The sequence below is a fragment of the Danio rerio genome, chromosome 5, assembly GCF_049306965.1.
Source record: "Danio rerio strain Tuebingen ecotype United States chromosome 5, GRCz12tu, whole genome shotgun sequence".
NCBI lineage: Eukaryota > Metazoa > Chordata > Actinopteri > Cypriniformes > Danionidae > Danio > Danio rerio.
This window is the reverse complement of record NC_133180.1, coordinates 19,730,198-19,747,343: the sequence shown is the minus strand read 5'-3', so window position 1 is coordinate 19,747,343 and position 17,146 is coordinate 19,730,198. Positions and strand designations below refer to the sequence as shown.

The 17,146-nt window shown below is 35.7% G+C and overlaps 2 protein-coding genes and 1 non-coding gene across 5 annotated transcripts in view; all 3 read left to right on the top strand.

Moving 5' to 3' along the window:
- Nucleotides 1-6,218: 6,218 nt before the first annotated feature.
- Nucleotides 6,219-14,174, top strand: ranbp1 (RAN binding protein 1). Its single transcript, NM_212766.2, has 6 exons — nt 6,219-6,389; nt 7,585-7,721; nt 10,074-10,231; nt 10,318-10,446; nt 12,009-12,071; nt 12,311-14,174. Exons 1-6 carry the CDS (start codon nt 6,375-6,377, stop codon nt 12,442-12,444), a joined length of 636 nt encoding a protein of 211 aa, NP_997931.2. The 5' UTR covers nt 6,219-6,374; the 3' UTR covers nt 12,445-14,174.
- Nucleotides 12,101-12,231, top strand: LOC137495810 (small nucleolar RNA SNORA77). Its single transcript, XR_011015790.1, has one exon. It is a non-coding gene; the product is annotated as a small nucleolar RNA SNORA77 (small nucleolar RNA).
- A 395-nt stretch (nt 14,175-14,569) lies between the features above and the next one.
- The window catches only part of golga3 (golgin A3), a 40,790-nt gene continuing 38,213 nt past the window's right edge, over nt 14,570-17,146 (top strand). For 2 of the 3 annotated variants that reach the window (XM_005165082.6, XM_005165081.6), the window contains exons 1-2: nt 14,570-14,629; nt 16,828-17,109. In XM_005165082.6, the coding sequence (XP_005165139.1) occupies nt 16,965-17,109 (145 nt within the window). In that variant the 5' untranslated portion in view covers nt 14,570-14,629; nt 16,828-16,964. The remainder of the gene's footprint in view (nt 14,630-16,827; nt 17,110-17,146) is intronic. The other variant, NM_001128545.1, reaches the window with a different exon arrangement.

Genomic DNA, 17,146 nt, shown 5'->3' with positions numbered 1-17,146 from the left:
AATTCATCTGAGGAAATGAAGCAATTTGAGCACAGTAAAACCCATTTTAAACCATATAAGGAAGACTATTGCAACAAACCATTTGTGATTAAAAAACTAATCTATATGAGTATTGTAAAATTAACTCCATTTAAGTTAAAGTAATGAGGTATTAAATTTACTTATTACTTCCAACAAGGAGTTCAAAACTTTTTTCAAATAAGTAAAATCAACTTTCAGTAAATTTTGAGTAAACTACACTCATTTCATTTGATAAAGTTGACTGTTGGGTTTTACAGTGTACTCAATGAATCACAATAGGCTTACCAAATATAAAATAAAGAAATAAAATAACCTAGATAGGAAATAGAATAAAAAACTTGAGAAACAAATAAACAGCGGTCAAATTGCAAATATTCAGTTTGGATCCGTTTGTTCTGTCAGCACTGGCTGCCAAATAAGATAAACTTTTCGACTGCAACATTTGGTGGACTACCAAAGCTTTTCCTCTGTAAGATGGTACATAAGATCCATAATCCAATAATTAAAAGTTGGAGGAAATTTGTCTTTTCATTTGAGCAGTGTAAGACGTCTAGCAAATAATGTTGAAAAAGAAGTCATACTTTTGTTTTTATTATCTAAGCTGGGATCTGTAATTAAGCCAAATATTCCTATAGGGCACTCTTTAGGACAATTTTAACAAAGTGACACCAGGAAATATTATTCAATTTATGTATCCATTTGTTTGTTTTTAATTGTATGTTTATTAATGAAATGTTGCCATGACAATTGCCTTTGTTGCTGATATGGCATTAAATAAAAAATACATTGCATCTTCTAAACAAGCAAAATAATCGTATTTCAAAGTGAAAATGATTATTTTACTATTTACGAATATTATTTGGACTAGAAACAAGACAAAAATTCTGTGTATGCCAAGGTTTGCTCCTGTATGTTTTGTGGATGATCAATAAAATCCATTAACGTACATGCTAACATGCTAAAGAAATAAGCTGGTGGAAATTAAGTAAAAATGCTTCTGGTGCCAAGAGGGCTCAACCGCAGCCCCCTCAGAGTTTTTGGGAAACAAATGAAAGCTTTTTGAGTCCAGGCATGAAGAATATCAGCTTGGCTGCTGCTTTAATGGTGTCCACTATTATGAAAATGGACATTTTCTCCCATTTTGTTTCTTAAAGATGTTTTAGTGTATTGGCGTTAAACAATATGATTCAGAAACCAGTTGTGCCAGATTTTTTGAACTGCAGTAGATTTTTAAGTATAATGTGAAATCTGTTCAGCTGGTGGTACAGTTAGCAAGGGTTTTAATTTTCTTATTAATCAAGATCTAAATTCTTTATATAGCATCTCTGATAAATGTATTTGGGTTTTGTTATGGAAAACAAAAATGCTACATTTAATGACGTGAAATCAAGCTATATTTTAATACCCTACAAAAGAAAAGAACTCTATAAAAATAAAATCTAAGATTTAGGTGAATTGAATAGACTAAAACGACTATATGTGTGTGAATGAGTGTGCATGGGTGTTTCCTGGTACTGGGTTGCACCTGGAAGGGCATCTGGGGGGTATTCCAGAAAGCTGGGTTAACTTACCATCTGCTAAAACCTAAACTCTCGGTTGATTTGCCCAAAACCTGCTTACCGCGAGTATGTTGGTTCCAAAACAGGTGACAAGAGTTAGTTAAATCAACCTCCTGAAGATAACCGCGGGTTAATGCGCGTGCACGGCACACACCTGAAGGCATTTTCAATAGATCGCCGAATTCACGAGTCACCATAGAAAGTCACGGTGAGAAAAAAAAGGGCAACGCACTTTACAGAGGCGAAGCTGGAGGTTTTAAACACAGAGATTACACATCTGCTTCAACGAAGGAAAGAAATATAGAATAAGAAATAGATAAGAAAAGAAAAAATAAATAATAAGAAAGTTTGTTAGTTCATTAAATTACACATGCCACCCTCCATTTTATTGTAATGATAAATTAAAATACTATTTAACATCCTTTTTAAGTATGTTGTGTAACCATTCATGCATTTATTTTTCTTGCCATTAATTTCTTAAGGCCACAATATGTGTATTGACTAATAAGGCTTATAGAAATTGTAATCTTTCTGGAGCTAGAACTCTGTCCAAAGTCATTAAACACAGAAACATTATCATAAAAGGTAATATTTAATTACTGGAGCTCTTTATTTAACACTCTAGAATATTCTTTCTGACATGCAGCTAATAGAAAGAGGCTAGTCTAACTGCTGTGTCCTATAATAAAGGCTTTTCAGTGGTTGAGTTTTTGACTTAAACCACACACTCTGTCACTGTTGTAAGTGATTGTTGTCAGATAGCTTTAGGTTCTTTTTATTTTGCATGCAGACGAAGTTCCTTCTGCCTCAACTAACAAGCAGTGTAAGAATTTTCTGCACTTTTCCATATTTGAATATTACTCTTGGATCACAAAATCTTTTATCTACATATTTAAATTCTAAAGTAGCTGTATAAGGTCCATCTTCAAAGATAAAGTCACATGAGCATCAACTTAAGGTGAGAAATGTATATGAAAAATATGTTACACGTTGAAAGGTGTGTATAAAGCAGTGTACAAAATCATTCATTTTATTTCAGGAAATGAAGAAATGAACAGACCAAAGTATTTGATTAAACATGTTTTTTTGACTAATTATATATTTTTAGCACTCTTCCATCTGTTTTGTCTGCTTGGGTCACTGAGATTTCCTCTGGGTCAGGCTGCAGGTACGTGTCATCGTATAAGGCAGAAAAGGGTATCTTTTGTCCTCCAGCAAGTAACAATGTAGTGCCCAGTAATGATTCTATTTTATAATACAAATATAATAAAAATAAACATTGTGTAAAGCAACATTTGCTTTATAGTTTTTTTTACTATATTTGTGTTATACACTTGAATCATTACTTCCTGAAAATCAGCCATTTAGCCTCAACATAGTGATGAGGTGGGGTCATCACATATGAGTTGGTAGGTGGAAGCAGCAATAAGTTCACACCAAGATTAAGGATAGAAAATTAAGTTGCACCTGCACACTTATACTTTGGACAAATTTTATATTATCAGTGTCCTTTAGTGACTGATGGAGCTTTAAAATCGGCTGCAATTAATGCACACAATAGCATTTAGAAACCCTGAAAAAAATATTATATTAAAAAATGTAGGTGTGTGTGCGTGAATGTATATATAAGAACGACGTCCTACATCTTAAATTAAAGATATATTTTCCTACAAAAGACAAAGCTGCCACTTATAATATTATACAGAAAAATGTGAGGGTGCAGAAGAAGAGAAAAAACACAAGATCTGTAAGTGAGATTCGAACTTGCTCCGCTGTGCGCTCCTTTGTTCTTTATAGACGCACTATCCACTACGCTATTCCCGTGCTCTAAATTATCTGTGTAATGATACGCAGTAATGTATGACCAAGGAACTGTACAAAAGTGTAAAAAAACAGTTCAGTGCCAGGCATACTGTACAGGTGGTCCTAGTGCCACATTGTACAGTTGCCTAAAATGCCCTGACGCAAATACAAAGAGCTGCACTGAATGTTTTTTATGGTAAGCGCAGACCCGCGGTTTGTCACATTTGATTTCAAAAAGGTTTGTTAAATACATTAACATTATAAATTTGGTTATGAAAAAAACTATGCACTTATAACCCTCTCACAACGAAAAAACTTGTATCTGTGTGTCCACATCCATAAATATTCTCATCAAAAGAGCACGCAATGCTCAGTAAACTCTCTGAAACAGACAAACTCTGGAACATAGCAACTTACTCTCTGAACATAACCTGCTCCGGAGCAGGTTATCTTCACAGAGTAAGTTGCTATGGCTACTTAACATACCCAGAAGTTACCTCCGATTTTGGAACCAAAGTTGAGGTTATCCACCTACTTACTCTCAAACTTACCCGTGTATGTCACATAACCTGCTTTCTGGAATAGCCCCCTGCTGTGTAGAATGTGTTTAATAAGTTGGTGGATCTTGTTGTGGCAACCCCTGATGAATAAAGAAATTAAGCAGAAGGAAAATTAATGAATGAATGTTCTTTAGGTAATCAAACAATGTACTTTACTTGCATTAAATCCCTGGCACCTTGTAGGTCTAAGACTGGAAGAGCTGAGCATGTTTATATTTTTTTAGGATCCACAGAACCCCTACAGTCAGTTAAAATAAACCATAGATCATCTATACCAAATAGTTTTCATGTAACCAACTGAGTGTCAGAGGTAAGAGCTTCGTATGAATATGCCGAAGGTTCATTCTTCTCGCTTGCATGGCAAACTTCAATAATAAAAGTTGATGCATCTGCAATTCAGGGCTCTAAAAATGTTTTTAAATATGCAGTGAGATATGAAAGCTTCATTATCAGATTACATTTAAAGTAATCATCTGTCATCTTCCTCACCTCTCATCTTTGATTTTTTAAATCACTAATGTCAAAGTCAAGAAGATCAAAGCATACGGATTTCATAAAAAGCTTATTAAACGAACAACAGTGTATGTAGCTGGCATACCTGGATATTCAACATTTTAATTCAGCAAAACTTAATTTATGTAATATAAAATGTTTCAGAAATAATACAAGGAACATAAAAACAGGTACACACACACTCACACAGAGAGAGACACAATTAACAGAGTGTACAGTGATTTAAAAGATTATCGGGGAGATACTTTCTTTTTTTTTCTTTTTTTTTCTTTTTTTTGCAGTAGCCCGTTTAATACATATCTCAGATATTTTGCTTTTCAGCAGTTTCACAGAAGAAATAATGAAATGAAAATAAAAAAAAACGTTAACATAGGAGATGACTTAGCACATTTTTGTTTATGTATATGACATTTTGCCAATAGAGGTTATCAAAAAAAATCCAGATCTTTATTAGATTTGTTTTTGTAATATGAAAAAATATCAATGTTTTATTGTATCATAATTATCAAACATTGTCTAAAGGCATATTTTGCTAGGCACACCTATATTCAACATTCAAAAATTAAGTTACATTCAAACAGGTCTAAATGTGAGATGCTCTATCCGCTTTACAGAAGCAGCACATATCATCCATATCGATCTTATTCACATGGGTAAACTGTATGTAGGATTCTGAAGTAATTTTATTTGATTTTATTGTTGTTACAGTATTTAACAGAACTTTTTTTTCTTTTTTCTTTTTTTCTATTATATGCGTTAAACAACAAATATGTGACAGTATAGTAAAATAATGCCAGGGTGATAGAAAGTAAATAATAACAACAATACACACACAAAATAGACACTCTATCTTGTTCATTTTTTGAAATGACAACACCTAAATAGTTAACAGCTTCTTCAACTGGTATACCTTCTACAGATAATAGGGGAGAATTTTTATATTTCACAATTTATGAGGAGATTAGGTGCAAACATCAGGCATTAGAGAACAACTGAATAGATTTGATAACCTGATGAACCTGGTTTGAGTCTTTTACAAATAAGGCTGTATCGTCTGCTTACTGACTAATTAAAACATTTCGTCTAGCAATTTGGATTCTAGTGACAGAAGGCTTGGGCTACTATGAGAAACAGGTACACAGAGGCTGGACAGCCTTGCCGAATTCCTCTTTCTAATAGAAATCTCTGTGTAGTTCAATGTCCTCATTTCACTGAGCTATTTCCCCCGTCATACAGCGTACTCATCCCCTTACAAAAGAAGGGCCCAAAACCGAATTTCTCTAAACATGTATTTAACAGCACTTTTTATTTATTTATTAAAGAATGCTAATATTCAACCACAATCAGGAGACTGATATGAGAGAGATACAAAGGAGAGAAAAAAATACAAACTACCTAAGCTGAAGAAAGAAAAAAGAATAACAAAACAAAGTAAATTACAATTGTAAAAAAAGTGTATGAAAATAAATTAAGAGCATTAGGAAAGCTATCTAACTCAACGCAGAGTCAATAGACAACAGTTCTTCATATAGAACCAGTAATTTGACACATTTTTTGTTTTGACACATACGGAAAGATTTGAGCAGTGAGTTACCTTCAATCAGAAAATGTCCAAAAGTAGGGACTGAAGCCATGCACTTTTGCTTATGTTTAAAAAAATCTAAACAAGATAAAAAAGTTAAAGATAAATTCTTTAGATTTATGTGAAGATTCTGAGTGATAACAAATAATTTCTTTTAGGATTTAACAGAACTTTGTGCGTAGCTGAAGTGCGCCATGACGTAGCGCGGCTGCGCTGACGTCACCGTCTCTCTTCTCCGGTTATGCGCGCGCGAAAGTAGCGAAGTGAAATCTCACGAGCTCGCACTGATCAAAACCAACAGATACTCTCTCTAATCGAAAAACATCTGCAAAAACCATGGCGGACACAAAGGTAAGAGGGCCATCATCTTCAGCCTCTGTGTCTTTCGAACAGCGAGAGATGCTTATTTTGGTTGTTTTGTTGGCGATAAATGTTTTATGAGGGTCTTACTTAACAGACTGTAAAAAGCAGGTGTTTTCCCGGTTTTGCATTGTGCGCTTGGATATTCAGACGTTAGAACTTCTTGGTGTCATTTTAAATACTCACTATTGCTTTTTCATACGCTGTCAAAGTCGTTTGTTTATTTACAATCACGCTTTACATTCAGTAGCACCAGTAACGTTATTAAAATTCATTATTCTGTGTCGATTAGCACTCGCTACTTGCTTAAACACAAAGGACAAGCAAATATTGATTTTTAGGAACGTAATAAACATATTCCTCGCATGCTCCAAGTAAAAACGGCTCATACTTTAATTCGAAAGCTTGAAATGCTAACGCACTGTTAGCTTGTGTGTTAGCACTGCTAACCTGCGGCACGTGAAGTTCAAACCCGGTTTATCAACACTCTTCCGGGGTTAATTACGTGATTTAACTGTATTTGCTCAAGCAGTGCAAAATATGGGCTGCGAAACTACGAGTCGAGCACTTAAACGCCTTTAGGCCGCTTATTAGCAGCTTCTAGCTTGGATGCTAACTTAACTGACTGACCACTTTTGAAAACTCGTTTAACTCCCACATTAATTCATACACATCTGATATCCGGTCTTCAGTCAAGTCAGTCGTTTAGCTAAGTAAGCTGCTCAGCTCTGAAAATGCGAAGTGATCAACTTGGGAGCGGTTCAGAGCATCACATCATGTGCAGAAGATCTGCCAGAGTTGATCAGAAAGCTTTTCAATAATTAAAGCTTACAAGGCCTTCATGAATGTGAGACCAGTGATTAGTGAAGAGCAAGTGCATTGATTCCGCCAGCATCACAGCATGCGAGTTCAAGCACCAGTGGATGCAAGTTTGGTTGCAGCAGCAAATTTGGAGACAATAGGCCAAACTCCAGAGAATGATCCCTCCAAATCCCGCAGCCTTTCACTCCACTGATCTGATGAGTAATGTGGAAGCAGGATCCCCACAGAAGGGATCAGGACTTGTGAGCCTCAGCAGAACAAATACTGTAGTAAATGTGTGGCGTTCTCCAAAAATACCTGTTTTAGCTTATGTCATGTTTAAGTTTGATTTAATAAAAGCTGCTCTTTTAATTTTCCCCTCCAGGAGGCACAAGATGAGCATGAACCATCCACTGAGAACGTTGAGGAATCCAACCATGACCCTCATTTTGAGCCCATCGTCTCACTACCCGAGCAGGACGTTAAGACCTTAGAAGAGGATGAGGAGGAGCTTTTCAAGATGTAAGTCATTAACTGAGGTTTATATTAGGGCTGCACAGTAGATGATTTCAGCATTGATATCGCAATGTGAGTCCACAACAGTCTCATCACAGGGATCTGCAATGTAGTTGATCAGACAATACGGTTAACAACATAGTGGCGTTGTTTAAAAATTTTAACCTTCGAATGAAAATGTATTATTTGCATTTGTTTTTAAGACTTGACTGTAGGAATTTGAAGCAAATATAAGCCATTTTGGCACAATACATTAAACGTTTGTAGCTTAAAGACTGATTGGACATTATGTAGTTATTTACTCAATTAAAATGATAGTGTTGTTGTTATACAGTGATCATTTAATTTCGGCTTCTGAATACTGTTTGACTCCCCAGAAAATTATAAATCCTCGTTTGTTTGCATCTTTTCTCTGTTGTATTTAACTTTGCTTGTAATTTTTTTAAATTATATTTTATGCAGATATGCTCCCTTACAGAATCATCCCAGTCGATCTAAAATTGAGTTCTTTACAAGCTATTTGTCATCTGCTGAAATTTATTTAAATTATATAAATTTATATTCATTTATATCGCAGTGAATAAAAATATTTCAATGTCTATTTTTTTTATAGTATCGTGGAGCCCTAGTTTTTTAATATATTAAAAAATAAATAAATAAAAAATCCCATGTAACTGCATTCTAAGAGCACTTTATATCACACTAGCTGTTTCCATCCACTTATTTTTATGCGCATTATGGATATGCTCATAAAAAACTGGTTGATGGAAACGCCAAAATGTGTATAAAAACTTATGCGCATAACTGTAGGATAAACTTTTTATTCGATATAAAAAGATGCGCATAAACTGATGGAAACGCTTTTAACGAATATATTTCAGTATATGCATTAAAGTCATATGATTTTGTTATAAGAGATCATGTGATGATAAAAATATGTGAATGAATAAACCAGCTGGCTGAGCACCCTGTGAACATCTGACATGTTGTTTAGGTGATTCTAAAACGGCTTAACTATTTCAATATTATTGTTATTATATTATTAATAACCTCCAGAATCAAGAGCATCTGTGCTCCGCATCTTATGCCTTCTAATGTCACTACTCGTTCACTGCGTGTCAGGATTGCCTTCTGAGGCGCAAGTCATTTATTAAATGAAGAAAAGATTCACGCAGCTTCTTCTACCACAGCCAATTCAGTTTCTACTGTTGCCACCATATAATTAGTAAGTGACGATTTTGTTTGCTTTGACTTGTTGGATGGAAACTGTTTTATTCACACATCTTTTATGCAATATTCCAGTTTTGTGCATTATTAATTAGCATTCTTTATAAAAACATAGCTACTTATGCATGCACTAAAAAGTTTTTTTATTTGCTTTTTTTAAAAACTGTTTGATGACAGCTTAAAGTGTTGTCAATCACATATATTTATAGATTACTAAAAGGCTTTTATGCTTGTCATTCTGCGAAATTTTTTAATGACCACAGAGTCAGGACCTCAGTTTAATGTTGCATCCAATAGATGGCGAACTGACAGTATAGTGTCCTCTTCATTTTCACTGGGGGCATTAGGACTCACAATGACCACAGGTTGAGCGCCCCCTGCTGGCCTCAAGCACCACTTCCAACAGCAACCTAGTTTTCTCATGTGGTCTCCCATCCAGGTTCTGACCAGGCTCAGTCCTGCTTAGCTTCAGTGAGTAACCGGTCTTGGGCTGCAGGGTGATATGTCTGTGTAAACTAAAACTAAACATGCATTGAGCAAGAAGATTTTACCAATACATATTTTTGTTGGTTTACACTGGAACCATAATTGTACTGTTTTAAAAGCAGCTTTAAAATGCTGGTCTTCTGTAAAGCAAATGTTTTTTTTTTTTTTTGATTTACAGATACTATTGTATACATCAGTCTTGTCATTGATTAACATTAATATGTGATGGACTAACACATCTGATTTTCTAATTACGGTAAAGTGTAAGGATAAATTGTTCAAGTATACTTGCTATTATACTATTCTATTATTATTTTTTACATAATTTGTGTGTTTGGCGTGACTTGAGAGAACTTATTCTGCATCTTTTTTTTTTCTGTGTGTTGTCTTGTGCTTCAATGGTTTAAACTTATATTGTCTTGAAATTACAGTTGACACTTTTGTAAAAGTGTATTTAGTGCTTGCCAAGAGCCATCAGGCACTTATTGTTATATATACAAACTATACATTGAAACTAGGTCATTTATAGAAAATATTAGTTATTATATCGTGAATATTAGTTACTCACACAATCTACATTGTAAAAGTGCTATAGAATTAAAGAATTAAATACGTCTTTGACCATTGATGCATTTTTGTGTGTAGGAGGGCAAAGTTGTATCGTTTTGCCAGTGAGAACGACCCTCCTGAGTGGAAGGAGCGCGGGACAGGTGATGTCAAACTTCTGCGACACAAAGAAAAGGGCTCCATCCGCCTTCTCATGAGGAGAGATCGTACCCTCAAAATCTGTGCCAACCACCACAGTAAGTGGAGCGAGTGATCTCTTGAATTCTTTATTTTTTTTCAGTGTGCATATGGCTTTAATTGATCTGTTAACCCTTTGCTCTAGTTATGCCGCTGATGGAGCTGAAGCCCAATGCAGGCAGTGACAGGGCCTGGGTGTGGAATACACATGCCGACTTTGCAGATGAAAAACCCAAAGCAGAGATGCTGGCTATTCGATTCCTTAATGCAGAAAGTGAGTATAATTGAACAAATCTCAGAAATCTTGGTAAATCTTTTGTAGATTGGTTGTAATTCAGTTTTTTGCATGGCAGAGAAGAATGGAAGTTTATGCACAAAGCCCTGCAAGATGATATGATGGAGCTGCACATTTGAGTCGTAAAGAACAGAATTAGCTGTGTAATATAGGCACAAACTTTTGATATTTTAGAAAAATATATAAAAAAGTGATACTGTGCATGCAAGTGAATTAAATTGTTATGTGACGAGTGTCTATAAAGGTTAAACATGAATAATACATATGATGGCTGAAAGAATGAGTGGCACACTATTTGCTACACTCATTCAAGCACGGGTGACTGTTGTGCTATCTAAACTTCAGAGCTCATCTGAGAATCAGGCCGTGCTCACACTAGGTACACTTCCCTTGAACTCAGCCGAAGCATGCTTGTCCCCCTTTCCCTCTCCCCTGACAGCCTGCACTCATTGCTTTTACCTTTTGTGCCAGAGAACGTCATTGATGATGTGACTGTTCAGTTTAACAGAAAGAGAAGCGCTCTTGCTCAGCACAGTGGAGATTGCTTTAGTTATATCGTCTTGCATTATTTTTAGTTGTTTGTGATGCTCTGACACGCGGTCAAATATTTTGTGAATGGATCCACCTCTTGTGATGCTCATAAATGTTCATGAAAGTCATCGTGCTGCACGTATTAGGAGGTTTGCTGAAGGTGCAGCTGCCGATCAACAGGGGTTTGTATCTTTAATAAACTGACAGTTCATGTTTATTGAAAAGTAAGTATATGTAATGAATCGCCAAAGCTCAACCAAACTGCACTCTGGCACATGTCTTTCAACCTGGCCAATGCCAGCCAACCGAACTGTCTAATCCCGATTCGTAGAACTTACACTTGTCAAACAAACCGGGATACGTGCCCGAGCATGGTTTGGATAGCCTATTGTGTTCACCCTCACCTTATGTGTTTAACTGTTTGAGTGCGCATGAATATGATGCAATATGACGACAACGTGGAAGAAAATGTGTTGTAAATTATAACAATTTCCTAATTGGTTTACTATGATAATTAAAAAAATAGCTCAGCTCAAACGTGAAACTTTCTTTTTTTTTTCCACAAAGAAAATGAAAGTAAAACTCTTAACCACTGAAACTAGCACAGCCAAACACAGAAAAGTTGCAGTGAAAGTAGCAATACATCTTCCATTTTAGTGCATGAAACAAAAAAACAGGGTTGGGACTTTCCATCCATCTTTGAAAACTGTGTGATGGGGTGGGGTTTATTTGGACCAGATGATTCTAGAAGTCTGGCTTGCATTACCAAAGTGAAATGTTTGACTGTGGTGCTCAGTTTATTACAGATATAAGGTTAAAAAAAACTAAGCTTCATGGAGGCAACCAAAAATGCTCTATAATTAATTATTTTATTAAATAATATAAAGTGGTTTTGTAAAATGTAGCTTTTTACATTGCACTCAATTTGACTTGACTGTTGTTTACTTTTTATTAACTAAATCATTAGCATTAATAACTTTTTCTTTCCTCCTGTTATCTTTGTCTTGCAGATGCACAGAAGTTCAAGATGAAGTTTGATGAATGCAAAGAGGAGGTCAGGAAGTTTCTTGAAGGTAAACCACACTTTCAGCCATGTCACCATGCAGACTCACTCTGTGTAAGGCAGATACCTCCAGCCTTAGACTTTTTCTGTCTGCTACATTAACTTGAAGATTGTTACAACCTGCCTTGCCTGTCACTTGGCAGGGTGACTGTACCTTCTCAGACATTTATTTCTGAAATTATTGTGAGATTTGCATTGCAATACTCTTTAAAGAACCATGAGCTGAACTGTTTTAATTTAATTTCACAGGAAGCATGAACAGCGCTAACAAAGTGGCAGAGAAGCTGGAGGAGTTGTCTGTGAACGATGACAAAACAAAGAGTTCAGAGGACAAGAAAGAAGAGGCGAAGAAAGAGGAGAAGGCTGTTGAGGAGAAGAAATGAGCCCAGGAACGTCGCTTCATATGGATCCTCCACTTGCCATTTTCCCCTTTTCTACAACAGACTCTGAAAATGAAAAATTGGACACTTTTTTTTTTTTTTTTTTCCTTTTTGGCCTCTTGACTTCACAAGACCTTGGTGCCACTCTTAAATGCGTCCATTTCTCAAACTTCAAGATGTTGTGAGCTTTTGTCCCATTCACGAACTCCCATATCGCCCTTCATTTTCTCATACATTGTGGACCAGTCGTCAGTCATCATGTATTTGTGTATTTACACGACATGCAATGATACAAGGCTTGTGCTATTGATTGATTCCCACATTGGGTAACCTCTTTTGTTGTTTTTTCTTTCTTTTGTACTTTACTTTAAAGAGTTATATTGCGAGTGTCTAGATGAGCACTGTCTGATATGAAAGCGGGCTGTATGAGAGTTGATAGGGAGTATGAGTATCTGAGATCTTTGACTTTTCCTTACAATAAAGTCACACGAGGAATATTTGACTTCTCTGTGGCTTGAATTCACGCTTGAGTAGCATAATTTTTTTGGCGGATTGAAAGAAAATAAAATGTTAGGGATGCTCCGATCGATCAGTTGGAGATCGGTATCGGCCGATAATCACATTTTATAACTTAATCAGTACTTACCGATCACAGGTGTTTGTTCTCGGGTTTCCTCGCAGAGATAGATGCACATGCACTCAACAGCGCTACAACACCTGAGGAGGTAAATGATGTGTGAGGGATGAGAGTGATCATGGCGATCCCAACACAGCAGCTAAAATACATACAGATGTGGTGCGGCCTTTGTTTATAGTTTGTTGGCGTGCCTTAGGCGAGTGATGGTGTCTGAGTCTCTTGCAGCCAATGCATATCCAGTGTTTTGAGCTGCTGTGATGCAAGTAAAGCAGTCTCCCCTATGGTGTCATCCAACCATGTAAGCTCCACTATATACAACAGCTTCATGACACCCACAATTAGGTAAAATGCCCCAAAATCATGGAGCTGAGATGACAATTAAAAAAGGAATCTATTATTTTCTGCAAAGCTCATTCTGACCAAGACATGTCCACACTAAATGCTTATAAGACGCATGTTTAAGGGATTATATACAGCATCTTTCATTTATTCTCCAAGGTAAGAGATTTGCACTGAAGTATCATATTGGTCACCATGTACTTTGTGTTGGCTGCAAAAGTCCTGATTGGAGCATCCCTAATGAAATGTGCTCCATCGTGATTAACTGATGGAAGTCTATGACAAAGATAGACTTGATATGTACAACAAAGATATGTAAAACAAAGATATAAAGAATGGTTGACAATTCTCTCTGGTGTGGAAATGCCGGAGGGTTTAAAGTGGGATGCTTTTTAAGAACAGAAAGATAAGTGAATATATTAGGTACTGTATCACTAATTAAATGCAATTTTCATTCCATAAAGTTTGTCGGAACTTAAATATGAAGACTGCATGTATGATCATTTGGGCTTTTAGTCACTGTTTTTCTTTTATTTTGAATGTAAAAAAATTTAGAGGATGCTGTTTTGAAATTGTGTGATGATGATGAACAGCAAATTTTCCACATTCCCAGTTTTGAGTGGTTTTGATAAAAAAACAGGGTCGTTTAAATTGCATTTGGCGTATGATGAGTGAATTAATCTCACATTTTATAGTGCTAACTAATACATCATGTAAAAGGGTTGAGATCAAACCAAATTAAAGACTGGTGCTTTTATACATTAGTGTCTGTTTGGCTTCCATTTAAAAGCCTAATGGAGCAATGTTGTTTTGATGGAAATAACTAGCGTCAGTGAATCATTTAGAGACTTAAGCCATAAAATAGCTTTGCTGATTACAAGAGGAAGCTTAAATATGTCGTGTATATGCACAGATTTAAATGCAGAGCTATAATGCAGCATATTACATGATATTAGAGTAAATTAGAATTTCGTGAAGACTTTATAATAAGTGCTGAAAATGATTAGCGTGTTCTTCATTAATTACAATAAAATGATAATATTAAATAATATAAGTTATATTAACAATTATATGTATTTTAAAACATGGGTATTTTTGTTAACTACGCAACTCCATGCGGAACCTTTATTGGTGAGGAAACTGTTGCGAGTCGGATGTGTCTGAAGGACGGAACCTAAACAGCCACGTAGTATAAGCAGGAACACGTCTAAGGTTGGTGCTTAATTACTTTTTATCGTATCTTCTAATCACTGCAGTAATTATTTACTATTACACGTGGTTATTGCAATACATAAGCGTGGTCGTGTGTCAGTGTCACGCGTAAGTTTAAGGTTTTGAGGTGTCGTGCGTTGTGGCTAAGTAGCTAAAAGGCTGATGCTAACGAGATCAGAGATTTATTATGATAAACTCACTTTGACAACGTACTGTATATCCAAGATATTTTTGTCTTTATGCCTGACTGCAGTTTATAATGATTGGTTTGTGCATAGCTGTGCTTTAGTTTTCATAAATTTAAAATAACAGACATTATTTCTTTTGGGAAAGTGACAGGTAACGTGAATCAAAACTGCTTTTGACAGACCGCCTGATCTGCCTGTGTGTGACTTTTAAAATGACTCGTGTTTATGTTGATTCTATAGTAAAGTACGCTTCGTTAACGTGTCTGATTAGTGTCTTAAATCACACTAGTCTATAGTTAAACTGCAGTGGGCATGGTTAGACTAATCGTCCAGCTTTGTGTAAAAGAAATCCTATTACTTTACCTCACCGATGTGTCACATTGTGTCAGAACTATAAGAAGCTCTGCTACCATGTAATGTCCTGTCAGTTACTAGTCTATAACGACACTAATCTATAGCATACTACTAATTTAATCCTAAATTAATCCATCCTAATAATATACATGTATAAATGAAGAGTTTAGATGCAAAGTCCTCTTAGTGCCGTCTGAAATTGTCTCCTAAAATGAAGTGTTTTAAGGGGTGTGTAGGTTCAGTATTTTCACTTTTATTGCAACAAATAGCAATAAAAGTTTAAAAGCAAATTTCAACTGCATATAAATCGACATGATTATTTTTAATCTCTTATTTTCTTTGAACGATATTTGCATTACACTGTTCTTCACTTTTTAAATTAAGTTATCACTATCTGTCACAAATTAAAATGTTAAACTATACATAACTATACACCTCAAACAACCCACTCCCTTCAGTGAATGAATGTACTTGGAAAGGAATTTAAAGCAGTTTGTAGTTTAAAGGCATTTGTAGTTTCTCCTAGTAAGACGCACAACATTATTGTTGACAGCACAATGTGTTAACAGCTGACTGTGTTGACTAAAACATAATGTGCATATCACACTTGCATTGATTTCAAGCACCATTTATCAACGAATAATTTACCCAATAGAAGAACAATACTTTTATTGCTTTTTCATAAGACACATTTACATTATTGATTCTCATATATTTAAGTTTAGATAAAGTATTGAGCTGTGGTCGGAGTACTATTAGTTAATAATCATTATATAAACATCATTATCAGTCAAAACGCTCTATTGATCATCGGATCCATTCAAAAGTGGAAATCTTGCAGTTTTGAAAGGTTAAAGAATGCATGCATGCATACCAACATACTACACACACACACTGTTTATATATTCAGGTCACAAAGTCTTGTTTCTTTTATTTAAAGTGTGTAAATTACAATGTTGGGCTTAATCTTGACTTTATACAATTTGATTGCAAATCAAATTGCAATATGTGTACAAAAGTTGTTGTTTTTTTCCCCTAAATCGCCTGGCCCTAGTCATGACAGGTTAAGCCAGGGGTGTCCAAACTTGGTCCTGGATGACCAGTGTCCTGCATATTTTAGTTCCAACCACAATTAAACACACCTGAACCAGCTAATCAAGCTCTTTCTAGGTATTGAAACTTTCAGACAGGTGTGTTGGAGGAAGTTGAAGCTAAACTATGCAGGACATCGGCCCTCCAGGACTGAGTTTGGACACCCCTGGGTTAAGTAGTAATCGCATGTCAAGTTAAAAGTTATAAATTTGATATTTTACCTGAATTTACCATGTGAATGATTGTAAATTCAAACCCTGTTGTTGTAAACTGTGAAAGATGCTTTATTTTTATCTTTCTATCAGAGAGGAACTGATATGTAGCTCCTAGGTGCATTTTATACAACCAATAGGGAAAGAAAGACAATGAACAACTAGCGATAGTATGATACAGTTGTGGCCTTGATCAAGACATTTGATTTTAGGAAGGCTCATATCAAATGTGCTGCTCTGTCAGATTAGTAATTGACTAGATCTTCATTGCTTTTGTTACTGTTTGAGGAATAAACCTTAAACACTTCTTTCAGTATATTAAATATTTAATATAAGGTTTTCCATTCCTCAGGACTGAAGCTGTTTGTGCCATCCAGACCAGCCTGCAGACTTAACCAAAGTTTAGCGAGCATGAAGTAAAGTGAATTGCACCTGTGAAACCCAGCACATGTTCATGGATGCTAGAGCAGCATCTGTATTTCAAGAGATATGGAAAATGGAAATAATGGAATGGTCTCAATTGAGGCCAAGCCCCCTCAGCATCCGGATGCCCAACACTGCAAAAATCCAAACAGCAATACTGTAGAATCTCTGAAGCCGGAGAGATCACTCGTAACGGAGAAAATCCCAAATGGTGAGTGTTGTTTTTATGTTCTAATTTGATGCATTGT

What these genes read in the sequence shown, in the direction of transcription:
- ranbp1 (NM_212766.2), top strand. An exon ending in GAGGAGGAGCTTTTCAAGAT is followed by an intron (nt 7,722 to 10,073) that starts GTAAGTCATTAA and finishes TTTTGTGTGTAG; the next exon opens with GAGGGCAAAGTTGTATCGTT. An exon ending in AATCTGTGCCAACCACCACA is followed by an intron (nt 10,232 to 10,317) that starts GTAAGTGGAGCG and finishes CCTTTGCTCTAG; the next exon opens with TTATGCCGCTGATGGAGCTG.